At 41.3% G+C, this 26,388-nt stretch overlaps 1 protein-coding gene across 6 annotated transcripts in view; it reads right to left on the bottom strand.

Moving 5' to 3' along the window:
• The window catches only part of FRY (FRY microtubule binding protein), a 423,367-nt gene that overhangs the window by 32,619 nt on the left and 364,360 nt on the right, over positions 1–26,388 (bottom strand). For 5 of the 6 annotated variants that reach the window (XM_032611303.1, XM_032611301.1, XM_032611304.1 and 2 more), the window contains 11 exons: positions 25,475–25,662; positions 24,353–24,447; positions 21,716–22,323; positions 20,472–20,569; positions 19,972–20,142; positions 16,121–16,261; positions 13,906–14,085; positions 11,769–11,930; positions 9,394–9,468; positions 6,487–6,657; positions 252–452 (listed from right to left, as the gene is read on the bottom strand). In XM_032611303.1, the coding sequence (XP_032467194.1) occupies positions 252–452; positions 6,487–6,657; positions 9,394–9,468; positions 11,769–11,930; positions 13,906–14,085; positions 16,121–16,261; positions 19,972–20,142; positions 20,472–20,569; positions 21,716–22,323; positions 24,353–24,447; positions 25,475–25,662 (2,090 nt within the window). The remainder of the gene's footprint in view (positions 1–251; positions 453–6,486; positions 6,658–9,393; positions 9,469–11,768; positions 11,931–13,905; positions 14,086–16,120; positions 16,262–19,971; positions 20,143–20,471; positions 20,570–21,715; positions 22,324–24,352; positions 24,448–25,474; positions 25,663–26,388) is intronic. The other variant, XM_032611300.1, reaches the window with a different exon arrangement.

Here is a 26,388-nt window from a genome sequence, read left to right as displayed (position 1 = left end):
TTTTTTGGGGAAAATCTAGGCCTGAACGGATTTGATGGCATTCAGGGCTTACAAAAACCCCAGTGTTTGTTTCCATTTGCAACCTACAGAGAAGAGACCGGTTAGAATCAGACACCACCTCATGTTTCAGAGTTGAGTTTAGCAGCTGTAGCAAGTTTCTTTAGCTGCAACTGGAAACTGCACTACTGCTTGAATCACAAAAAGAAGTCTCCCAACGTCTTGGGAAGAGTAGGTGGAGAGTTCCTACTTACTAGGTCAGCGTGCTCCAGGATCTGGCTGGTGGTGAGATCCTCCTCTTCGGAGGATTCATCGGAATCCTCGTGGTTCATTTTATTTAGGCTGGGAGAACTTCCTGAGAGCTGGCGCTCCTCCAGAAGCTGCATATCGCACTTGTCCAGACTATCCAGAGAACGCCTGCGGACTCCCCAGTTGAAATTGTCCATACTCTCGCCCTGAAATCACACCATCAGCTGCTTTTTTAAGGCCAAAGTCCTCCTGCACTCACGCCTTTACACAGTCGATTAGCCACAGCTTAGTAATAAAATTTTTCATTACGAACTCTCAAGCCCTCATGGCCTTGGGCACCAAACATTTTGCTTACATGACGTGAGAAGTAGTAAGAAGTGCACTGTTTTCACCAAAATGCGTATTAAATCATAGGCAGACACGATTATACACTCTACTCTGGCACAGTGGGTAACATCTTGTGTTTTAACAAGCTGATTTTGGGATACTCTATAAATGATCCCTGTTAACAAAAATCTGTCAGAACGAGACTGTTAATATTAAAACAACTTCAAAAGAGATGTTCCCTCCCCAAACCCCGCCCCTGTTTAGTACTCTTTTCAGGAGAAGAAGTAGGAGCTCCACTTGTGGCACGTTCCACACCCTCTGGGTATTAAGTAGAAGAGCATTAGGTAAACATTCCAGGCTGTTTCTGCCGCAGCAGTTTTCACGGATGAAATGCAGCGTTAAGGGGTATCAGAGAGCAGCTGGGCACAGTCGGACAATCATGCACTACGCAGAGGCCAGAGCAGCAAGGCTTCAGTTTTGTTTTAGGCTCATCTTTAAATAATTGTCCCAATATGGAAAACAGGTCTTTCCCTAGACCTGAACGGACTGACTCGGTACCAAGGATTATTGCTGAATTGTACATTTGCACTGAGAACTGGGCTAAGTGGCAATGTAAAGTGTTACATAAAGATTTTAGATACAGCGCAGACTTTCTCTCTACAAACCATCAGATATTAAATAAGCTTATGTGATGCACATAATTTTTTTTTTTGAAAACCAATCTGGGTTTTATTTTTCTCTAAGATAGGAATAAAGCTAGAGAAATATTACTAGCTCATTGGTGAGCAAATTTTAACCTAAACACATAGGTAATCTGAATAAAATCTAGCACAGAATCTTATTTATATTAGTCATTTGAAACACTGATGGTTCACTGACATAAGTAACTTTTTTTTAAATGTGACGTTTTATTTATTTTTATTTTACTTTATTTTTTTTGTATTCTGGCCATACCGCATGGCATGTGGGATGGTTCCCCGACCAGGGATTGAACCTGGGCCTCTGCAGTGAAAGCACCGAATCCTAACCACTATGCCGCCAGGGAACTCCCATAAATAACTTTCTGATGAGAGCTCAGTAAATAGCATAATAATATAATTTCAGTGAGAGATGTAAATTACTATTAAAATTAATGAGCATTAAATTTATTAATTTTCCTCTGATTTTAAGGGTCTATTTTTTTCTGGCTCCTAATGAAATGAATCTTACCATTCTCACAGATCTCTCATATAATAGATGCTTAGCTTTTCCAAAGTCTGTTTTGGCTATTCATGGTGGAAGGCAACAGGTAAGAATCCTGAACACATTCTGGATATGATATGGAAATTAGCATTATTCACCCCATTTATGATATTTATGATTGTTCTTAGGACTGTTTGATTATAAGACTCAGAATATGCTTTCCATAGTTTATAGCTGTATTTGTACCTTTTATCTGTAAGTGCTGTGATAAATTACCACCAAATGATTTTTTTTCCTGGTAGAAAAGGCTGACTGTTGTGCTGGTGTTTTAAAATAGCTGTTTCAGTGAAAAATAAAAAAAATGTGGAAGAGGCAAGAGTTCTAGGAAGAAAAAGAAAACTCAATGTGTGAAGAAACAAAGAGGGTAAAGAAAAATGAGATAACAATACGGAGAAAAAAGAATGTAAAAGTTACCGGGAAAAACGTACAACTGTAAAACATAATTCACAAAACAGATTCTCTTCTACCAAATCAATGGATGGGTTAGATGAACTACCTCAGGCAGCAGTTCTGGATGTCTCCCACACTGAACCTGGGTTGCACTGAGCTTGCAGAGAAATACAGACACCTAGGGCCAGAGAATGCTACACTGGGTATAGATTGCCATTGCTGTTAATTTGATTGCAGCTCAGGTGAAGATCTGAATCAATCAGGCATGGGAACTGGGAGTCAGGGAAGTTGTTCTTGCAGGAATAATATCTGGGTGTCTTGCAAGAGGATGCAATACCTCCATTAGAGGCAAAGATGCTGAAACTGTTTCCTTGGTGGTAGCTGAGGGGTTGAGATGGAACAGTAGCCTAGCCTACGTTAAAGTCGGTGGTGATTAAAAGTCAACTGGGCCTTCTCATAGCACAGGAGTACCCCTATTGGCAGAGCCACCTTCCAACTTCCCCACACCCAAATGTCAGATTTGCATTTTATGTTACCTACAAGGTCAAAAGCCAAAAGAGTGTTTCACTGATTAAGTGAGATCTTCTATGTGTGAGAAAATTTAGAAGATGGCTAACTATTCCTGATGGACAATTTGCATATGTCAGTTATCAAACTTAAATAACCACTCAGGATTTACACTGAGATGAGAAAGTATTCACGATTGAATGTTCCAGAAATGTTGGAAATCGTATTCTTTGATCCTGGAGTTCCAAAAAATAAGAATTATTGTTGAAGGAACTTGGATGGTCAAAATATGTTCTCCCAAATGTACCTACTTAGAGTAAGTCTATATGACATAGATACAGGGTGATTATAGGTCAGTTTGCCCAGGATAATGCCAGCTTATGCCTGTTGTCTGGGTGTAATTATTACCGGGCCCCTTTTACTTGAAAAGGGTCCTCATTTGGATGAAATTTTATATAGTCACCATCCAAAGATAGCTCCTAATTCCTGGAAAATAAAAGGGATTGGCAGTATATGTGGTATATTGTTAGATGCAGCTTCTTGATTTCACTTTTAATAAAAGAATTTAACAGCAAAACCAATCCAGCTGTGCAAATGCCTATTGAGAAATTACAGGATTCCCATGGATCATATTTAAAAACTCACTCCCTCTCAAGAGATATAATCATGCAACTTCCAGAACTAAACATATAAAGATTTAAAAACTATCTCATATTTATACTTCAGAAAATATTTCCCTTGTACAGCAACCAAGAAAAATACTTCTATCACACACATCTCAGTGTAAATGTGCAAATAGGCATACATACTCTCGAAGGGGGGAAAAAGCAGTTATGCAGTTATAAATCTGCAATGATGCAAAACATCTAGTGCATCTGAATTGAAAATAGCATCGTCTTACCTGAAGTTCCTGTGTAGCAGATTGAATGGACAGAAAAACAAATAAGAGGTCTATTTAAAATGATTATATTAGATACTCAAGTGCATTTGTCTTAGTTTTAACACAACAGCAACTAACAGTGCTAACAGTATATACGTCAGTAGATGCAACTTAAAGAAAAAGACAGAGATACACTAACCCCATAAAGAAAAATTAGTATGAAACACCGGAAATTCCAAACCTCTTAGCGGTGGATGATGTAGTTGGTAACAAATCATAAATACAATTTCTGAAATAGCTTTCCACTTCAGTGACAACTTTGGTCTCCTCAACACTTTTTTTTTTGGAATGCCTAAATTTTCATTTGTGAGAAAATCGTGAAATGTCATGGAAAGACTAATGAGGGTCATCAGCTGGGGAAAAAAGGTGGCATCACCTGATCCTGCACACAAAACCAGAAGTGTTTGTGATCATGATCTGTTTCACTGCTGAGGTGCAATTAATAGCAAAGACACAGCACCCTTTAAAGATTCTGAGAAGTTCAAAGGCAAACCCTTAAAGATATTAGTCAATAAATTCTGAGACTATTTAATGAAAAGGAATAGACATGACAAAAACCTTGTCTTTTTTTTTTTTTTTTTTTTTAGTAAATGTGTGTTGATCTAGAAGCCAAATATGCTTACCTTTCGCAGATGAGGAAATACTGAAATTATTCACCAAAGACAGTACAAAGGAACAGATATTTCGAATGCCTACTACCTGAAATTATGCTAAAAGCTTTACATAGGTCATCTTACTTGATCCTTACGTCAACTCTATAGGCAGGTATTATCACTCCCATTCGATAGATGAGGATGCCAAGAGAAACTGCATCCAGGCTTGAGCTGGGTCAGTGGCAGAGCTGAAAGTCAGAGTTGGACCTCCCTGACCCCAAAGCCCTTACATTTTCACTCTACCACTCTGTAAGCTCGCAAGAATCCCTTATTATAACCTTATTGAGAAGTAGCAAAATATTCTCAAATGGTTAATTTTATTTGGATAAAATATATACTTTCACATTCTTGAACTTCTTATAAAATATTAATCATACAAGATAAAATAATCACTATGATTTTTTAGTTCTTGTTGGCTAGGACAATAGCGAGAACACTAGAAGAAAGGCCTAGTAATCATTATTTATTGTCCTTGAAAAATACCAGTATAATATTTATTTTCAAGTGATGGGCATCTATGGTTTTCCTTACTTTATTTTGATAGAAGTTAAATTTGTTAGTTGTTCTGAAATTGTTTCTGATTTCTCTGACACCATTCCTCCTAGGTCCCTTCACATAACACATTTTTCTTTGGCTGACACTGAAAAATGATGCCTCTCGTCTCATCAATTTTTCTCTCCATAGTTTAACCCCTGAAGAGGGTGCCCAAGCTTGAATTCTAGCCTAAGAGCAAAGATTAGGTCAGTTGCTCAGACCAGGAAGCTAAACTTTTGACATTCCATATACCTCTGGATCATTTCGAAAGTATTCAAAACAGCTGTATTTTGCATTAGACTTTTTAAACAATCCTCACCGCATTTAGCAATTGATTTCTTTATCACTAATTATGGTTAACCGTCGGAAAACTCTGCCATGCTTTTTACTGGCTTGAGAACAATTCAAGATGAAAGCGTACACATTTTAAAGATGCCTTGCAGTTGGTGCCTTTATACTCTTAAAGGACTGGATCTGCTATACTTGCTTCCAGGGAAAGAATTGGTAAAGAAAACATTCTTCATTCTGAGAACATGATTCTTCCTTGCTGGCACAGACAGCCAGGGTAGTCAGCGGCCAGCAAGGACAAAAATAGAGCTCAACAGAGCTTGTCCAGCTCCGTGGCCTTGCCGTGACATAAGTGGATTGGTCAGCAATCATATCCTTTTAGGGAAGGTAAGCAGTTACTTGAGCCATCATTTCCCACAAGTTTATTGTTAAATTAGGAGGTGCCTACCTGCCACAGGATATGATAAACTTTGAATTTGAGCCTCCATTTTAACTGTACGGCTAGCAGAAAGCCCTTTCTTTGTCTGGGAAATAGAGTGTGCTTGGTTAAATGTGAGCTGAAGTAGGTGGATCCCACCACCTGCCAGGCTGGGTACCAGGCTTTATTACAGATGCCAACCCCACTTCAGGGAACACAGTGTCCGTCCCAGGAGGAAAAAGCCTGCCTCTCAGCTGGAACATGCCCCTGAGCTACCGAAATGATGCTCCTCCTTGCAACCCCAGGTTTTCAGAAACATGACTCATAACGGAAAGGGTCTTATTACCGTGATTATCATTCAGATAAACAGATCTGTATCTGCCTGTTGATACTTGAATTCAGCTACTCCGGGTGTCAAGAACCAACTGAAAGCAGAGCCAAGAGCTCTTGTACGTTCAATCTAGTTTCAAGTTCTGAGGATTTCATCGAACGGCACAAAGATGCCGGGGCCCCTGGGCTCTGATCGCAGGTTGCAGCAGGCAAGCTTTGACGTCAACCCATGAGAGCAATTGCACATTGAAAATAATAAAATGCTTAGCCTGTTTTACCCAGGTACCAGAGAACAGGCTCAGACCTTGAATGCTTCTGTGATTTTTTTTTAAAGTTCACCTTTGGACTACACACACACAGAGTCTCTGTATGGACATTCAAAGTCAGATCTTTGCCGTTTAGAAAGAACTTGGTGGCTTTGGCTGTGGGCTTAGACAGGAAGCTTGTGGTGACTTTTGCCAAAGTTAAGCTGCTGTACTTTGAATAAATTGATTAAAAATAAAGTTTACAGTTTTCTAATGAAAGAACTCATTATTTAGCAGATAGAAAGAAACTGTTCTGTTAGTCAAGGAAAAGGCTGAGCGGATGGTTTTCACCGAGCCTGGCCGTACCTCTCCATCCTCCAGCTCCACGTCTAGGAAATCGAAGTCTCTAAAGACCCGGAACTGCTGCTCACTGTTGGTGTCGTCCATGTTCTCCTGGTCCCGGGTGCCGTCCTCGGAGGACACTAGGCTCGTCTGATGCTCCAGCAGATCCAAGTCCCCACACGACGAGAAAATCACCTACGAACCAAGAGTCCTCTGCTGAGAAACCGCTCTCCCTTCTTTGTTTGTGTTACAAAAAGTGTAACTGGCTCCTCAGAGCACTGTATTTCCAGTACACACCTAATTCCTTAAGTGGGTATTTTTAGAATGCTCTTTTATTATTTATGTTGGACAGGCGCCTTCAGATTAAACTCATTGCGAAGATGCAAGTTCACACACTAGGAAACTGTTCAAGAGTCAAATCGCTGCTTCTTAATGAAAAGTGTATCCTACCTGCGTGCGCGCGCGGGTGTGTGTGTGTGTGTGTGTGTGTGTGTGTGACAACTGAGTGTATGTTCACAGTCTACAGCAGCCAAGAAATCTTCCAATGTTTCTGCACTTACCGAGGTTAGAAACTGTACAGATTCATACACACATACACATCACATACATATTATCATGATGCCAAGATATGTTATTGTAGAACGAACTGTGAGAGCAAAGTATTTAACCGTCTTAGAGATAAACCAGGAACCGGTAGGGAAAAAGAAACATAAGTCAGGAAGTATAGCACTTGTTCATTTGAATTCCAGAGGAGAAGCTGAGCAGCCGTGCTCATAATTCATACTTAAAAGTCCTGTCCTGTTGATTCAAACAAAACTTTTTTTTCTATTAAAATTTTAGTATGTTAATATTTTAAAATTAACTTCTATGTTTAGGTTCATTTCACTTGGGCCATTTCAATATAACTCTGTAGAAATAACAGACTTCAAATAAATCTAAATGTTTTGCTCTCCAGCCTCTCCTGAACATAGACTGATTTTAAATAAAATGAACAGTATTCTTTATTTAACCGTTATAATGTCTTGGTCTTCCTTGAAAGTAAGCAAGTCATTTATAAGAATTTAAATATCACAAATATCTCTCAAAAGGAAAAAAAAAGGGGGGGGGATGGATTTTATTTTTTTTAATTATTTTTTAAAAATTTCTTTCTTTCTTTTTGGCTGTGTTGGGTGTTTGTTGCTGAGCGTGGGCTTTTTCTCTAGTTGCGGCAAGCGGGGGCTACTCTTCATTGCGGTGCGCGGGCTTCTCATTGCAGTGGCTTCTCTTGTTGCGGAGCTCGGGCTCTAGGCACGCGGGCTTCAGTAGTTGTGGCGCACGGGCTTAGCTGCTCTGTGGCATGTGGGATCTTCCCGGACCAGGGCTTGAACCCGTGTCCTCTGCATTGGCGGGTGGATTCTCAACCACTGCGCCACCAGGGAAGCCCGGGAATGGATTTTAAACATTCTTTTTTTTCTCCAGTGTTTAAGAGCAGTCATAGGATTTGCACTAGGTTTTCATAAAATGGTACAAGACACACAGTCTGTACAGGGATTGCAAATCGGTATATGAGATAAATAGCACTGAGGACCAGCCAACTAGTCAGTGAGAGATGAGAGACTAGAATTCTGATTTCCTCAGCCGAGGCCTCCCTTTCCCTGTTAGTGCCACTTTTCTTACTTGTAACATAGTAAACATTTCTAGCTAGAAAGACCTGGCACAGAAACAGGCTGTTTGGATCTGAAGGAGACAGTGTAACCACAGGGGTGGTAAGAAACGGACCTCTCTGGCTATGCCACTGCAGAGGTAAAGGGCTCTCATTCCTCTCCCTTTCAGGCTGGGGGGCTCAATCTACCCCACACTATCTCCTCGTCCCTCTGCCCTCAATGATGTCACAGGAGCAGCAGCAAACCCCCTGGTCAATAACTCAGAAGGTGACTTCAACGGAGGCCACCCTTCTGGCTGGGGCACATCCCCAGACGACTACAAGTATCAACGTGCACTTTAGCTCGAATCTATGAGTTTCAGATTTCACCTGCTCATGAACTACATTAGTATATACATTTTGGAATTTTAAAAGTAGTTCCACAGAGGCACTGTTTGCTACTTCTTACTTGGGAAATTACTTAGTTTGCTATTTTCTTTTCTGGTTACTAATAAAGATGCTGTGATATAGATGAAATTAAAATACCTGGTAAAACCAAACCCTGAGATTTTTATTGTTTTTGCTACAATATTCTCACACAATTTGAATTTTCTAAATTTTATAAAACTTCAGAAGCTAACTTCTAATACTTCAATTATTCATTTATTTCAAAGCCCGATGGCATATTTGTGCAACTGTAACATCAGTAGGAGTTTTTTGTTTGTTGGTTTGTGGTTTTTTTTTTTTTTTTTTTTTGCCGCGCTTCACACGGGATCTTACTTCCCTGACCGGGGCTCGAACCCATGCCCCCTGAAGTGGAAGCATGGAGTCTTAACCACTGGACCGCCAGGGAAGTCCCTCAGTGGAAGTTTATATGACAAAAAACATGATAATATATCACTATTTTTACCTTTATTGTACATGAGTAAAATAGTGACATCACGGTAACAGATGTGTGTACAGAGAGTAAAATTACACCGAAAAGGAACGTGTCTCATATATGGTGGTGCAGAAGACAGTCACATATACATATTTTAAGAAAGTCTGGGCATATTTATTAAAAATATCCAAGATGTTAAAAAAATTAAAATAACTGAGTTTTTATTTACCAATAACATCTTTCATTGTTTCTGAACTGAGATTGAAAATCATACTATGTTGAGAAATAATCTAAGGGTTTGACCTAGATGATGGATATCATACTTGTAATTCATAGTTGAAACCTCCAAACTACATGACCAAAAGCAAAAACTGACCAAAGGTAAAAAGGTTATGACACCAAAATAAATGTGATATAGGACAGAACTTACCGATGGATTTTTGCTTAATCCGACTTCTTGGCCACACAGAGAAAGGACGTGTACCAACTTCTCTTTCGTCCTCTTCTGGAAAAGAAACACACAGGCAGGTTTTAATCATGGGGTCCTGTGATCAAATCTGCTCCAGTACTGTAGCCATCAGCCACAAAGGGCTAACCCACCGGAAATGTGGCCAGTGAGAATGCAGATATAAAATACATAAAGAGTTGGTATGAAAAGAAAATGTAAAATATCTCACCAATAATTGTAAAATATTGATTATATGTTAAAAAATAGTATTTTAGATATATTAGGTTAACTAAAATGTGTTATTAAAATTAATTTTACCTGTTTTTTTCCAAAAGGTGACTATTAGAAAATTGAAAATGAGGCTCACATTATGTTTCTACTGGACAGTGCTGATCTAAGTTTTCCCAAGGGAGGGGATGTGAAAGTCAACCCCTTGGTTCTCTAGCAGATATTCATTACTCCCCTTGATAATCTTTCTTGTGTGCTACAACTTTCAATCATTAGCAAGCCTTTCCTTACACCTAAATTAAATCTATTATATTACAACACAATTCTCTTTTCCTCAAATGGGAGGGTAAATTTACTTTCTGCAGAATTAAATTCGATTATTTGCAAGGCATATTAAATCTTTCTCAATTTATTCTTCCTATAATTAAATGGATAGGATTCCATTTGCTGTTCTTCGTAAACCTTACTTTTCAGTTCCTTAGGCACAGGGATTCTTCTACAAACCTTCACATTTCCCAATGACACAGACAAACTAGGTCTCAGAATGACTGGTGAGTTAAGAATGAAAAGGATGGATAACCAGAGCCTAAAAAACGTTAATGTGCCTCAGGAATTGCTCTTAAAGCAATCATCCTCCTCTCCTGAAAATGACTTTTTTTCCCTTTTAATCTGATTTAACATGCAGACTGCAAGGAGGCCAATATCACTCATAGATTTTCCTTCTTAATGGAACTCCGTTCCCTGAATCCTTCTTTTCAAATTATAGATGGGACACTCAATATGGTGTCATTTCAAGGTCAAAGACAGGAGGACCTTGATGTTGAAGAATGGCAAGAGATTCACTAACCTATTTACCTAAGTTTTAGTGGGCACTTTACAATTCTGGGAAGGAATGAATGTACAGGAGCGTGGAATTGGGCTGTACATTTGTCTTCTCTTTTCCAAATTCCCAAGAAAGTAGGGCGGGCTCTCTGTTCAAGCACGCAGTGAGCACTCACTGAGAACCGGCTCTGCTCCAGTAGGCGCCGTGCTCTAAGCTCCACTTCCCTAACCTCTGAGAGTGAGGATGAGTCCTGCTGGGCGTGCAAACAAAGGGTTTCTCTCTGTGCAGCACCCAGCAGCACCCACTTCGCCTTCCTCTGGTAATGCCGTCCCTCTTTTTATCTTGGGACGGCTCTTCTCCCGCCAAATGGGGCTCTGCCTCTCTTGCACAGAGCCCTTTCTCCGGAATTGCTACGACACTGGGGAGGGGAGGCCTCTGTCCTGAAATCATCAGAGCCAAAGACCATGTAAATCTGGAGCTGCAAGAGGCTGCTGGGCCTCACACTGGAACAGTCTGCCTGAGAATGAGGTCAGCAGGGAGGAGAGCAGGCCTGAGACTTTGGGAAGAGAAGGTGGGGGCAGTGAGAAGGACAGAGAGGGTCTAAGGATGGTGTGTGCTACAGTCCAGTTCTGCTTGAAGTTATGACAGGAGTTAACACATTCCCTTTCCACTTAAGGTAGTCTTCCACTGGGCTTCTGGCATATGTCTCCAAAAGAGCCCCAAATAATGCATGGGTTTCACTTGACAGTAAGTCCAGTGACATCAACGCTGTGATGCAGTCACCCAGAAAGTGAATACAGATGACAGAACCACAGAGAAATCTGGCCGCCCACCATGCTCTGCAGGGTCAGGTGTGCTGGCTGGAGGGCAGGCTCGTAGGACTGCAGCCAGAATGGTCATTGGGGTGTGGCCCTGTTATGCAGGATTGGTTAGGAGAACTAAGGGTGTACTACTTGGAGAAAAGAGGACTGATTTGGGTGAGTGGCAGAGGGGGGAGAGTTTCTTTAAGTGTTTGAAGGGCTGCCATGTGAAAGACAGATCCAATTGCATTTTCTAAGCCTTAAGAGAACAAGGACCAATGAGAAGAAGCAATAGAGTGTCAGACTTCAACTCAATGTAATGAACTGTTCAAAGATAAAATGGGTTCCCTCGGGATACAGAATACCACGAGATCATCATCACTGAAGTGTCGATGCCCAGACGGGAAATATTGGGATGGTGGATGCAGGAATCCCATATCACAGTTGGGTTCAATAGGTCCCCTAAGCTCCCTTCCAATCCTGGGAGTCGAGGACTCTTTATTTACCTGAGAGTACTGGGGCCTCTTCCAGCTTACAGGAACAAGGACATTGGAGTTGGAGCCTGATGAGGTGGAAGATGCACTCCGGGTGACAGCCATGGTCCTGGGCTTCCCATCACGCCCAGAAGAGTTCTGCAGTTCATCATATCGCCTCCCGATGATGGGCGTCTTGAGAAAAAAGAGAGAAGCACATGTTCTTCTATCTCATTCATCCTTCTGGGGTATATGGATCGCTGTATCCCAGCAGCAACCAAGAACTGCTTATCAGATTAAAACTTAGATTAGAGAAGTTCAGTGTTACAAGGAGGCTCATTTTCCTTATGTTCAAATACATATTCCAGATCATTTTGCATCTTCAACACTGTCCCACCCTCTTTAGCAGCTGAAAACAAATCCAATTGCTTGTTCTTTTTTTTTTTTAATTTTTAAAATATATTTCTTTTACTTATGTTTTTATTTTTTTTTTGCGGTACGCAGGCCTCTCACCATTGTGGCCTCTCCCGTCGCGGAGCACAGGCTCCGGACGCGCAGGCTCAGTGGCCATGGCTCACGGGCCCAGCCGCTCCGCGGCACGTGGGATCTTTCCGGACCGGGGCACGAACCTGTGTCCCCTGCATCGGCAGGCGGACTCTCAACCGCTGCGCCACCAGGGAAGCCCCAGTTGCGTGTTCTTAAACACACTTTGGAAATGATTGTAAAGATAAGAAGGAAGACATGCAGGAAAGCAAAACAGTTTTCAGATATTTAAGCTTGAAAGACTTTCTTTATAGTTAAAACAAGACCAAAATTCCTTCCCCTCATCCCAACCTGTAATCACCAATCTTGATACACTCTCAATTATTTAAAAATTTATTTAAATTATTTATATCTTTTCAATTATTTTAATGAATGAGGTCAGGGCCAGGTTCTTGACAACACTTCAGAAATTTCACTTCCTGAGAGTCCTGGAGTGTGGTGGCTGGGTAGGCAGCACCTCCTAAACTTTAGCCCCAGGGAGGTCTCTGCAGAAACCTGTTCGTAGGCCTACATTCAGAGATGGCAGACGCTGGCTGGTAATTCTCCACCTGCCTCTCAAGGCACATCTTTCTGGAGCAGCTGGGTCTCCGGGGCATGCGGTGGATTGGCTACAGGTTTTCTGTACCTCTTTGGGACAGAGTAAACTTAAGTCAAAGAGTAAGCTTCCCCCACCCCCAGCAATGTAAAAAAAATGTTAAACATTGCAAAATACTGAGTCGATACCTTAAAATCATATACACACTAAATATTACAATGGAAGTACAACAGCATCTCCTCCTGAGTACTGAAATGATGAACGGTCAATGAGACTGCTGTGTGAGAAGACCCAACCTAGCTACAACCTAATCAACAGTAAGCAGATCCAGCTGATTCCTTCAGTGAATGAATCCACGCAGCCGTGCTGAAGAATATTTATGAACTACCTAACATGCATCAGACACTGTACAGACCCTGCTTACAAAGTGGACAGGCCGTTGTTTCTGCTTTGGGGGGTTTATGGGCCATGGGGCAAAGGAGACAGGAAAGCAAATGAATTTTTACATCTTGGACTAAAATAGTTAAGTACAGGCCTCCCAAAAGTTTGTTCATGGACCAGCAGGTAAACCTGACTATTTTCTGTCTTCTTCTCTTCCTAACTCCTTAGTTTATAAGTCTCTTCCCTCCTCACACCCATCTCCCTCAAGGCAAGAATTTAGGTAGTTATACTGGTTGAAAAAGCAGTGTGGCTTGGGGAAGTGACCATAAAGGCAGATTCCGTATTCCTGTAAATCTCAGGCATCCGCTGGTTTGGCTGCAGTTCAGGAAACAAGGTTGTGGATACAAGATAGGACGTGACAGCTGTCAGATACAGAATGAGTGAAGGTCATGGTTTAAAATGCTTAAGATCATTCCATTTTAAAGTTATCTTTTGGGGGGAAGTCGTTTTTGTATAACTGAGGCTAGCTTCTATTTCTAAAAGCTGCCATTGAAGAGCCCCAGTGAATAGGACAATGCGTTGAACCTAATTTAGGTCTTAGGAGGTTTCACTTGACATAACTGTAAAATAAGTCTCCCCTTCTCCAGGCAACTAGTTCTGACCTTTGCCACTATGTATTCATGCTAAAGTTTACAGAAACAGTTAACATACCTCTGAAATATCAAAGTGAAAGTCCAGGGTTTTCCCAGGTAATTCCTTAGATGCACTGGTCCATACTCGATGTATTTCTATCTTTGAAAGGTCACTGTGTTGGTAGGAAGGTAAAACTAGGCTGGCAGATCGAGAAACTATTAGCTTCAAGATATTCAAAGCTTCTCTCCAGTGGACGCTCTGAAGGAGATAAAAGAGTCAATGGGTAAAAATAATTAAAAACAAACAAACAAACAATATGCCGCTAGCTACCAAAACTTCTAATGATCAGTCAGAACTCATTGATTTAAAACAGTGCAGGAAATTCTGTGATCAGTAAAAGGCAAATGACATAAAAAGATAATTTATGCATAAGATGAGCTACATTTAGGAAACAAGAATAAAAAGGACCCGTGTTGTCCACATTCAAATAAGTAAAAGTTTAAAATGACAAGGTACCATTTTTGCTAATGAGGTATTTCTTCAGTTTGAAAAACAAAACAGAAAACAAACAACTGCCCCCCCCCCCTCCCCTGCAGCAACCCTCATTGCATTTTATGCTACTGTCTACTCACTGTTTCTCAAGATTCTCCCCACCTCCAGTTTCCAAGCGTCCCTGGTCCTCCTTCTACTTCTCTTGCTCTTCCTGCCTCATCTGCTCCTGGGCATCTGACCTCTGCCCTCAGCCCTCTTCTCTTCTCCACATCTCCCTCCTGACCTAACCCAGGAATCTGGGAGCCATTCTTAGCTCCCCTCTTTCCCTCCCTCCTGAGAACTTGATCCCCACCCCCTCCATTGCTGTTGGCACTGGCTCAGCTGAATCCTCTCTGGCCTCTGCCTGGACTATTTCAATGGCCTCTTAACTGGTTTCCCCAGTTGCAGCCTCTCCTTGGGTCCGTCATCAAACCCACTCCAGCTACAGTGATCTTTCTAGAATCTTCAGCTCAAGCCACTTCCCTGCTTAAACTCCTTCAAGGGCTCCCTCTGGTGGACAAGGTGGAGTCCACACTCTTTGAGGAAGGCCTGCAGGGGTAATCTCCCCCAGGCAACTCCTGGAGTTGCCCAAACCAGCCAAGGTCTCTTAGCCTCTGTGCCTTTCCTCATGCAATTCCCTCATCCTGGAACGCCCTTCCTCTCCTTATTGCCTTATCAAACTCCTACTCTTCCTGTAAGTCTCATTTGTTTCACCCTCTTTGTATCCCTGACAACCCCAAGCCGACTGAGGTACTTCTCCAACAAAAATACTGAATACAGATAAACTAGCATGATAAAAGTTATTATTTGCCTAGGCCTTGGAATAAAGTGCATGAAATAAAACACATTTCCTTCACTGTTAAATTCTGCACACGGGAGGTCATGGTTTGAATATGAAATTAGCCACCATTCAAGATAAGATCTTGAGTACCAGGGACGGCCCACAGGCCTAAGAATAGGTAGCCTAATAAAACAATCACTTTTTTTTTAAAGCTAGGGGCATATGATTAGTAGAAAGATGTGAACTGACCCTCTGTCTCTCATGAGTGTAAAGTGAGAAGGTGGTAATGAATGCCTACCACATGGTACAACTATGACTGGAGCAATGCCACTCGGAAAGACAAAAAGCTTGAAAATCATTTTTAGCATTAAGTAATTTTCTGCAAGTAATGTGACTGGTGAAGTGAGGATGGAAAAAAAAAAGTTTAAAATCGTATGGCTTTAGTCAATGAGTTTAACCAGAGAAAAACCTAGCATTTGCCCTTGAACTCTGAAACTTACCAAGTGTACTACGTTTGTTTGTTGGAGTATTTTCAAGTACATTTATGCCACTTTCTTAACCTTAATTCCTTCAACTCTAAAGAGACAATTCGAACCTCTGAATTAACTGTTCGCATTTGAAACGCCTGGCCTAGAACCAGGCACAAGCAGGTTGCTTCTTCCTTCTCCATTGAAACAGGACCCCTCAAAGGAGACCCTGCCCCCACCCTCCCAGCCAGGAGTGTGCTTTCAATACCCAGCCTAGAAGCCCAAGAGGCAGAGAGGCGTCCTCGAAGGCTCAGGGACGCACTGCGGCCTCAGGACACCACTCAGGGTGTGGTCGGCCACCGTCTCAGCCGCTCTCAGCACGTTATGGGTATCAATGAATGAACATGCAGCCTGGCACCCATATAGCTCTGTGGCCAAGTACAAAGAAAGCTCCATGCAAAACCTCAATCTTTCTGGAATGACTTTCTGGAAACATCCTGGTTCCAATACTCACTTGCACGTATTTTTCAATGGTTTTCAGAACTTCCACATTGAACTGCTTTACTGGAACGACAGAAAGGTCCATGTAGCTGAGCAGACTGTAGATCACCTGCAGGAGGGGCTGCTGCATGCTGGGGAGGCCCTTCTCCAGCAGCTGTGGGGAAAAGCACACAGTGAGCCAGTCTGACACCAGATTTTCACACAGAAGCACCAGGGTTTCCTAGTACCTTTATGATTGCACATTTCCTTAGGAGAGAAAAGAAAATCCTAACTACTGAAGAAATGGAGGTATTATCAAAGGCAACGCAGGTAGGTCTGAGTATATAAATATAATATTACGCAATGGAATGCAACAAAATAAACCTCAAAAGGAAAGCATCAAACATCACTAATGACTGAAAAATATAAATGAAAGTGAAAGATACATTTATCAGTTATGGAATTGGCAAAGATTAGAAACTGATGATCGTATTGGTGAGGATATAAGAAGAGTATTCTTACACATCAGTGGAAATGTAAATTGGATAATTTGGCAGTTGAGATCAACAGTACTAAAAGGGTTTATATCTTTTGAAATACTAATTACACTTTTAGGAACGTTTCCAAACCTAGAGATAAATACTAAGATTTAAGTAAGAGATTTCACCAAGGCATTATTTATAATGGTAAAAAAGAAAAAAAAAAACCCACACAAAACAAGAAAGCTCTGTAAGCAATTTAAACGTCAAACACTAGGGAAATGGATACATAAATTATGGTAAATTGTATGATGAAACATCATGCAGTCAATAGAATGACATTTTTAAAGATAGTAAAGGATATCAGATAATATTAAGTGAAAGAGGAAGGATATATAATTTCTATATAATAGATGATGCCAACATTGATGTGAATGGGTGTGTGTTACATAGAAATAATGCTGGAAGTAAACCCAGCAAAACGTTGAAAGTGTTTCTCCCTAGATAATATAATTATTTTTGAACACATACTGCTTTTATAATCAGGGGGAAAAAAAATCAATGACATTTTCAAAAAGGAAAGCAAAATAATGAGAAAACTGATGTGACACACATAATGAAAAAGGTTACTGTTCAAAATTAAAAATTAATAGAGATGATTCAAATAAATGCTGAAATTCCACGTCAAAAGTGGCCCAGGGTTTCCCCGGTGGTGCAGTGGTGCAATGGAATCCGCCTGCCAATGCAGGGGACACGGGTTCGAGCCCTGGTCCAGGAAGATCTCACATGCCGCGGAGCAACTAAGCCCGTGCACCACAACTACTGAGCCTGCGCTCTAGAGCCCGCGTGCCACAACTACTGAAGCCCGCGCGCCTAGAGCCCGTGCTCTGCAACGAGAGAAGCCACTGCAATGAGAAACCCGCGCACTGCAACGAAGAGTAGCCCCCGCTCGCCACAACTGGAGGAAGCCCACATGCAGCAACGAAGACCCAACGCAGCCAAAAATACAATAAATAAATTAAAAAAAAAAAAAGTGGCCCAAAGAAATAACTGAACAGTTAACAGATGAGGAAATATACAATTCCACAAATCTATTGTATGAAAAAAGGAATATCTTCACTAGAAAGGAAATACATAAAGAGATTAATTTTAAAGTACCAATAAAAATATTCAACTGAAAACATGTATAAATGGAATGATAGAATTTAGTGGGGATATGGGATAACCTGAATATTTATACATTGTTTGTAGTATTGTAAATTGGGAAAATCTCTGTGAAGACCAATTTCCCAAATGCATACATTTTCCCAAATGTATCCATGAGCTTTACCTGGATAGATTTTTTGGGAAATGCCACCAGGAAAAATGAGCTAAATATAATCTGATAAAAAGTCTGCATCAAAGGACCATTTTTAAAAAAATGATGAATACAAGCAACAAAAGGTAGATGGTTAACGATACAGTTCCACAGTTACTGAAAGTGACAAGATGTGAGCTACGTCAACACATACACACATACAAAGTTAGCGTGAAGTGAGCACAGCAGGTTCAATGGAAACAGTGACCACAGCTGCCTAAAATTGTATGTAGGTACCTGGCCAACACGTGAAAGAACATGGGACTAACTGAAATAGCAGTTAATTTATATCATATGTAGTGAGTAGGTAAGCTTATAATAAAACTTTTGGTGACAATTGTTGATAAGGGCAGCATAGAACAAATTAGGATATCCACTTTAATTTTTTTTTATGGTGGTAAAATACATGTAATATAAAATTTACCATTTTAACTACTTCTAGGTGTACAATTAAGCGGCATTAAGTACACCCACATTGTTGTGCAACCATGACCACTATTTATTTCCAGGACTTGTACATCATCCCAAACTGAAAGTCTATAACTGTGAAACAGCGGCTATAAATTTGCCTCTTCTGTGTTCCTCATATAAGTGGAATCATGTATTTGTCCTCTTGTGTCTGGCTGATTTCACTTAGCATAATATTTTCAAGGTTCATCTATGTTGTAGCATGTGCCAGTACTTCATTCCTTTTTAAGCCTGAATAATATTCCATCGTAGGTACAGACCACAGCCCAAACTTTTATGACTAGTGAACCAAACAAATTTTGCCTCCTTGCTCTCTCCCAGTTCACCTTGTTTTAAAACAGGCGTTGGCTGCCTTGGTGAGCAGGGCGTTTGTGTTGTTTATCCCGGTGCTTCTTGTGTGCTAAGGTATGTGTGTGCTGGATTAGTAACTCTTGCAGGGACAGATGCGACCGAGGTGATTATCAAAAGCAGTAGGGTGGCACTTAAGAGAGGTTCTTTAAATGCCAGGGATGGGGGTGTGAAAAGAGCAAAATAATCCTCGGCTGCTGACAGTGCAAATACAGCCCAACATTGCTGATCTGGGTTGCAAACCAAAATCTTGCAGGGTCAACTATATATGCTGGTGGACGAAGCAGCTACCTTTTTCTAGGTAGAGGCTTTCAGTCTTATGGAGCCTTTCCGAAAATGACTGATTCTTAACCTATCTGCATTCTGAATTGGTGATATAATACAAGAAAAATTAGAATGGACTGTCTTCATCCCTTCTGAAAAGGCCCCAGCAAGAGGCATGAACGCAGATCCAGAGAGGAAAAGCAAACGCTGAAAATGCTAAAACAAGGTAATACTATCAATCACTTGCCTCATAGATTTCATGACCTTGTATAGTAAACCAGTTGGGGTCTGGGGGTGCTGAAGAATAACATTTCATCACGTGCCGAAAGTGGTACGTATTTCTAGCATCAGCGTACACAGAAGTGAGAGTAGGGGTTTGCAATGAATGTGCTAGGAACACACTGGCATGAGGACAAAAATCCCATCCCAGTTTTAAAAAGAGACACAAAAGATGAAGATAAAAAGTTTTTTTCAAAAATATATGCCTTGTTAATGAGTTCAGAGCAAACAACCATTAAACATACAAGCCACACAATAACTCCTTAAATAAGATCTGAACACCCAGAATAATGCAGATAAAATCTCCTCATCTCTGCCATGTCTGACAGGTATTAGTGTAGTAAAAAGGAGTTTAAGCTTCGGAGGCAGCTACACCTCATTTCACCTTAAACTTGTGGCAGATTACTTAACCCGGCTGAGCCTCGGAATCTTTGTTAAAATAAAGAACCCTACATCACGGGGTTGTTGTGAGGATTTTAAGTGATTCCATACAGCATCTATGCCAGTAGATAATAGGTGATCTGGGTTGCAAACCAAAATCTTGCAGGGTCAACTATATATGCTGGTGGACGAAGCAGCTACCTTTTTCTAGGTAGAGGCTTTCTAAGTTAAGGCTACTGTTATCAGTTTTACATACATATTTTACCCATAGAAACCATAACAGATTTTATCCTTAATTGAAGAGCTTACCTCTGCCAGGTAGGTAACCATATTCAAGGTAATGTCAGCATATGCTTCATGAAGGTATCGACAGACCACGTTGACCCACGTGGTACAGTCCCTCGTGTAGCTGTGTGTTTTATATAGAGTCATGACATGTGCAAGGTTGGAAAGTTTGGGGTTCTTCTCTTCCAAACAAACCTTTTACAAGAAGAAAATCAATTAGGGATAAAATAGCCTGATGAAAAGGAAGAAATGTCAGCAGTTTTGCTATAAGCTCCAGCAGCCTGGAAAATTGATCGATACATTTTTTGGGTAGCTGCAGAGGCGCTTAGTAATTTAATTTTCACAATTTTTTTCCACTTGTTTTCTCAATAATGAAATGACAATGCAAATCAGCCACGCAGAGATGTGAATTACTAGTGATACCAGTTATTATTTTCAGGTTTATGAAACTCATCACCCTGTCTGAGCCTGGTAATCTCCGTCCACCATTAGGCCTTGAATGTGCCTGAAACTGTAAGGCATACCTGAGCAATCCTTTCAGCTATATCCTTACAGAACTGGCCGGGGTTTTCAAAATGCTGTATCAGCTGGGGCAGAAGACACAAGACATTCAGTGGAAACCCTGGATTAGAGAAGATACAATGGAGACAAGTGAATATGGTGCATTTAAACCATTAATAGCGGGAAGGCATATTACAGATTTTATTCTGAGGTGCTGCAAAAGCAGCCTTTTGAAGCAGCTTTGATCTGAACTAACATAAATCCAGGAAAAATGTACGGCTGCAATGGCACCGTTTCAAAGGAGGCACTGAAGTACATTTGTAATTTGCAGGTTCAGCGGCTGTTTTGCTACGGACTGTTGCAAATAAGAATGATTGGCACAGATTTTAAAAAGCAGATTAAAATGGACTGAAGCACTAGTTTGAATTTTTATCAAAAATGTATTTTAAGGAAAACCTGCTTGAGAAGACACAGGCCAATCCATTTAAGTCTTACTCATGTAATCAGAAAAACTCTTTAAAATGATGAGGAGTAGCTTAGCTCCACTGTATCAAGCTTTGGCTTCCTGGAAAGAATTCTGGGCCACATGCCATGGTAATTAAAAATCTGGTTTGGGGCTTCCCTGGTGGCGCAGTGGTTGAGAGTCCACCTGCTGATGCAGGGGACATGGGTTTGTGCCCCGGTCCGGGAAGATCCCACATGCCGCGGAGTGGCTGGGCCCGTGAGCCATGGCCGCTGAGCCTGCGCATCCGGAGCCTGTGCTCCACAACGGGAGAGGCCACACAGTGAAAGGCCCATGTACCGCAAAAAAAAAAAAAAAAAAAAAAAAAAATCTGGTTTGTTGTTGGCTTAATTCAAAACGATAGGGAACCAAGGGAATTTTCAAGAGGAAAAGAAAGGCTTAGAAAAATAAAAGATTTAGGAGTTAAGAAAAAAGGGATAAAAGTCTGTACAACAGCAATGGAATAAACCAACACTGTCTACAATTTGATCTGGAAAGCATAAAGAATTGATTACTTACTGTCTTATGTATTACTCCTGCCCCTTTTACGCTATTGCCTTAAAAATATCTCTTACAATATACATAATTAAGACTTACATAGAATTTTAAGACTTATATAGAATTTTAAAAGAAAGAACAAAGTATTCCCAAAGGACCATTTTTAAGCAGAATCGTTAGAAGTACTAAGCCCACATTATCTTATTACACTAAACTTGAGTCCCACCATGACCAGAACTGTAAGAGCGTGAGTGATGTGGGCTTTACCAATGGCTTGGGATGAGTCCACCATGGAGACTCTGGACACCGGTGTCAGCAAACTGAACAGCTGCAGGGTAAGGTCGGTGGTGGTGACAGAGGTGAATCCCTTCAGGAGCAGCTGCTGCAACCCTGAGAAGTCCGCCCACTTGAGCTGTGCCTGGAGTTTCTCCAGTTTTTCTCGGTTCTCAGCTTTATCGAGTGGCATGTGAGCCAGCAGTCTGTTCAACAGCCTTAAGGCCATTAGGTATTCAAACTCAAAATCGGATTCCATCAAGGCCACCGTGACCCAAAAGATGGTGGCCAACAGGTTGGTTGGATGGTTTATGTGTGATGGGTCTGTGAGGCTGTCCTTCAAGGAAGATGAGCTTCTGGTTTTTGAGGAGAGGCCTTGTTGGGTACAGGCCTGAATTCTGTCCAGGGTGGCACTCCGAGGTGGGTCTGAGGACCGGTCGACAACACCGAACTTCTTGGGCACAGAGAAGCTCCTTTGATGCCGGCTGCGCTCTGCAGTTGCTGTGCTGCCGCTGGCTGTTCCAGGGTTCACATTGAGTTGTCCTGTGCTCTTTCTGCTTGCTGTTAGTTTAGCGTTAGAGCTTAAGTCTGGTGATGAAGAGCTGGGTATAAAAGTTAAAAAGTTCAATAGGAAGCCAACACATTTCAGTGAAAGGCTAGTCCTCTCAAGATCCATCAACAAACAATGAGGAAGGGAAATCATTCTTTGGAAATATTACTTTCTATTCATTTTTCCATATTCTTAAACTGAGAGAATATGTTTCCTTATTCTTAAACATAAAGCTATGAAAAACAAAACTTAATCAGAACAACCCTCACCAACAAAACCAAATACTGATTTCCACTTATCAAAAAGTTAAAGAAATAAGCAGTTGTCTGTAAAGTTTACTGATCTTTCATTTATTTTTTGTTTGAATTTGGGTAAGAGTAATTACAAAATAAAATGTACCTGATAGGTACAAATGTTAATATTCTATTAACTGACTGATAAAAAGAACAGATGAAGAAATATCTAGGAAAAAAAAGTAAATGTTTGTATCAAAGGAAAAGTTTTGTACTTATAAACGTTTATGAAAAATGATTTCTAAATCTATTTCAGGCTGAAAAGATAGAACTCTTTATGAACATTCTTGCTAAATTTTTACTGATTTAGGTTAATCTGTAGGTTTCTATAGATAAGTATGTATGATGTTATTAATCACACGAAAATTAAGTATGCATAAAAATGTTCAACTTAAAAATGAAACAAAGCTCAGCGTGATATAACATTGCCAACTGAATTTCAAGCAAGTTGAGCTTAATTACACAAACAGAATACAAAATTGTGAGTGATCTGAAATGGGCTATCAAACATTGCCAGGAGCAAAAGGAATTGAAAATTTTTCAAAAAGAAAGATCCTAAGGTAGAAATTTCTTCAAGTAAAATCAACATTTATTCCAACTGCTTTTATAGTGATTGATCAGTTGTGTTTCATACATATTCATTTAAAAAATAATACTTTGGGGCTTCCTTGGTGGCACAGTGGTTAAGAATCTGCCTGCCAATGCAGGGGACATGGGTTTGATCCATGGCCTGGGAAGATCCCACATGCTGTAGAGTGACTGAGCCCATGCACCACAACTACTGAGCCCACGTACCACAACTACTGAAGCTCGTGCACCTAGAGCCCATGCTCTGCAACAGGAGAGGCCACTGCAATGAGAAGCCCGCGCACCGCAAGGAAAAGTAGCCCCCACTCGCCACAACTAGAGAAAGGCTGCATGCAGCAGCGAAGGCCCAATGCAGCCAAAAATAAATAATAGGACTTCCCGGTGGTGCAGTGGTTAAGAATCCTCCTGCCAATGCGGGGGACATGGGTTTGAGCCCTGGTCCAGGAAGATCCCACATGCCATGGAGCAACTAAGCCCATATGCCACAACTACTGAGCCTGTGTGCCACAACTACTGAGCCCACATGTCACAACTACTGAAGTCCATGCGCTTAGACCCCATGCTCCACAACCAGAGAAGCCACCACGATGAAAGCCGGCCCAAATAAAAAAATTTTTAAAAATTAAAAAATAAAATACTTTGTTTCTATAGAATGTAATAAATAGGATAATTACATAAAATTTGAAAAAATACTCAAAGAAATAAGAAATGAAAAAATCATTAATATTTGTGTTATTTAGAAATAACATTTATTGTCTATTTTTTTTGTGTGTGTGTGGTACGCGGGCCTCTCACTGTTGTGGCCTCTCCCGTTGCGGAGCACGCGCAGGCTCAGCAGCCATGGCTCAAGCGCCTAGTTGCTCCACGGCTTGTGGGATCTTCCCAGACCGGGGCATGTGTCCCCTGCATCGGCAGGCGGACTCTCAACCACTGCGCAACCAGGGAAGCCCCATTTATTGTCTATCTTGCTGATGTTTTAAAATACTTCTCTACTGTGTGTGTGTGTGTGTGTGTGTGTGCGTGTGTGTGTGTTGTAACTTTTTTTTTTTAACTTAAGGAAATGTCATACATACTTTCTTGGATCATACACAGACTTCCAAAACTGGATTTGCTCTTTAGACATTGCCCAAAGTCCAGGCATTTCCCAAATATTCAGTACAGCATATTTGATTTTCAAAACGAAGTTAAACTGATTCTCACCGAGATAATACAGTTAAGAGATCACTGTTCTTCAGGCAGTCAGACAAGTTATCCACAGCAGCTTCCAAGGTAAGGAGTGCTTCCATTACATAACCCTGCCAAACAGGCAAAGACAACATTCTGTACTGCTTATAACTACTGTTAACTTCCTGAAGATAAATTTAATCAAAACAAACTATTCAAATAATGGTAATATTGAAAGTTAGACAGTCATGGTTACATTAATGTACGAAGGCTACAAACAAATTTTAAGGGCCACTTAGGAAATTCAGACGGCTTAGGAGTTAGCAGGTAATCATGAAGATTTATTTCCCTAGCTGTGAGGTCTTCCACAGATCAATCTCATTTGAAATCCAACAGGGAGGGGCAAGGGACAAGCATGGCCCCTTGTTGAGGGGGATGGTGGGCATGTGAAATACAGAGTGGCAACGTCGGAAAGCCAGGATTAAGAGATGAAGTATGAGAAGGGCTGTGTCCCAAGGGCATTTTATAGTGTACTGCCAATGGCCAGGAGGAGGAAAAGAAGTTGAAGTCTACAGGCACGCAGGTCCTCTGAGATGCAGAACATTTCTGGTGGAAAAGAAGGCCTTGGCCCAAGCTACAGAGCTTGTAATGCCCCTGGCTTTCCAGCTCCCCGGTCTCTGGGGTCCCCAGTCCACAGGGTCTTCCTGTGGCATCTATTCTCCCCACTATTTCTTTCACTTTTCCCAGTTTACGGAAGGCTAACCACACAGACAGGTGTGGTGCTTTGTGCAGACACAACAGCGATCCCTTCTCTGGGTGGGCAGGTTGCACAACTGCGTCTTAGGTTGTTAGTAGAAAAGACAAAACAAGACAACTCCCTCAGCCCCCACCAAATAAAATCAATAAAGACAAAACAACACAAAGAGTCACCACAGGATTTCAGTTGTTGGCTCGATAAAAGTGTCCACTGAATTGCTAGAACAATGCCCCCTGGAGTGATTTTTGTAAAAATAAAAGTCAACCTCTAGAATTTCAAAATAAATTGTACACGTCCAAATGGCTGGGATACTTGGCGAGAGGAAGAAAGCTCAAAGAAAGTTATTAACACCCCATCTCTGAGCTGAGAGAAGGGTGAGTTCCTGGACTTTCCTTCCGTACCTGAATCTCATCTCCATGCTCTCCAATCACCTCCACCAGCCTCGAGAGAAGGTCCGACAAGGCGTGTGCTGACAGTGGCTGTTTGAGGGCCCGGAATATCTGGAAGGACCGGCCGGCATAGTGTCTGGAAGAGCTGGCGAGGGCTGTCTGCAGAGCAACTTCACTCAGCTGCTGCTCCAGGTGGAAACCTAGGGCACAGGGGTGGGAGCAGGTCAGCCGGTTTGGACACCAGTTATCCGCACGTTTACAACAGGCTAGCTGCACAGCGCTACCTCCTGGTGCTACTTATTTAAAAATTAACCATTTTAAAATAAAACCCAAATCTGAATCAGTCTTAAGGAGGCATAGTGGAGTACAGTCAGAAGCTTTGGAGCAAGGTGGTCCTAGTTTTGAATGGGGGATTTGGGACTCTGGGAAAGAAGCTAATTCTCTGCGAGCCTGCTTCCTCGTCTTTCCCTTGTGGATAGCAGCATTTACCTCAGAGGGGTCGTGAAAAATCAAACAACTTAAAAAGGGCTTAGTACTGTCTCTGATACATAATATGTGCTCACAAGTGTATTATTATCTATTACACTGCTACTGTTTGACATTGTTCTTCTGTACTTTTTACACAGAATACTTTCACTCCTGTTTTCATACGAGAATTTGTTAGAAACAAGTTTCTGGAGGACTTGTGTATGCAGAGGAAAGCGAAGCATAGCCAAGGCCTCGGCCAAAGTCTTTGCTCTTCAGAAGAGTCCATAAACATGCAGATATGGAGGTGTAGGCACTGCAGAGAAGGCAGGCATCATTTAAACTTTCGCCTGAATATTTGTTCTTCCACCAGCATGAAGGTAATCTCAGTCCTCAGGAAACCATGTGATCAGACAGAAATGAAAGCAGAAGGGAAAGTCCATGACTGAATACTGGGCCAC

Source organism: Phocoena sinus, chromosome 18 (assembly GCF_008692025.1).
Source record: "Phocoena sinus isolate mPhoSin1 chromosome 18, mPhoSin1.pri, whole genome shotgun sequence".
NCBI lineage: Eukaryota > Metazoa > Chordata > Mammalia > Artiodactyla > Phocoenidae > Phocoena > Phocoena sinus.
Note: the sequence above shows the minus strand (reverse complement) of the source record. Positions and strands in the feature narration are given on the sequence as shown.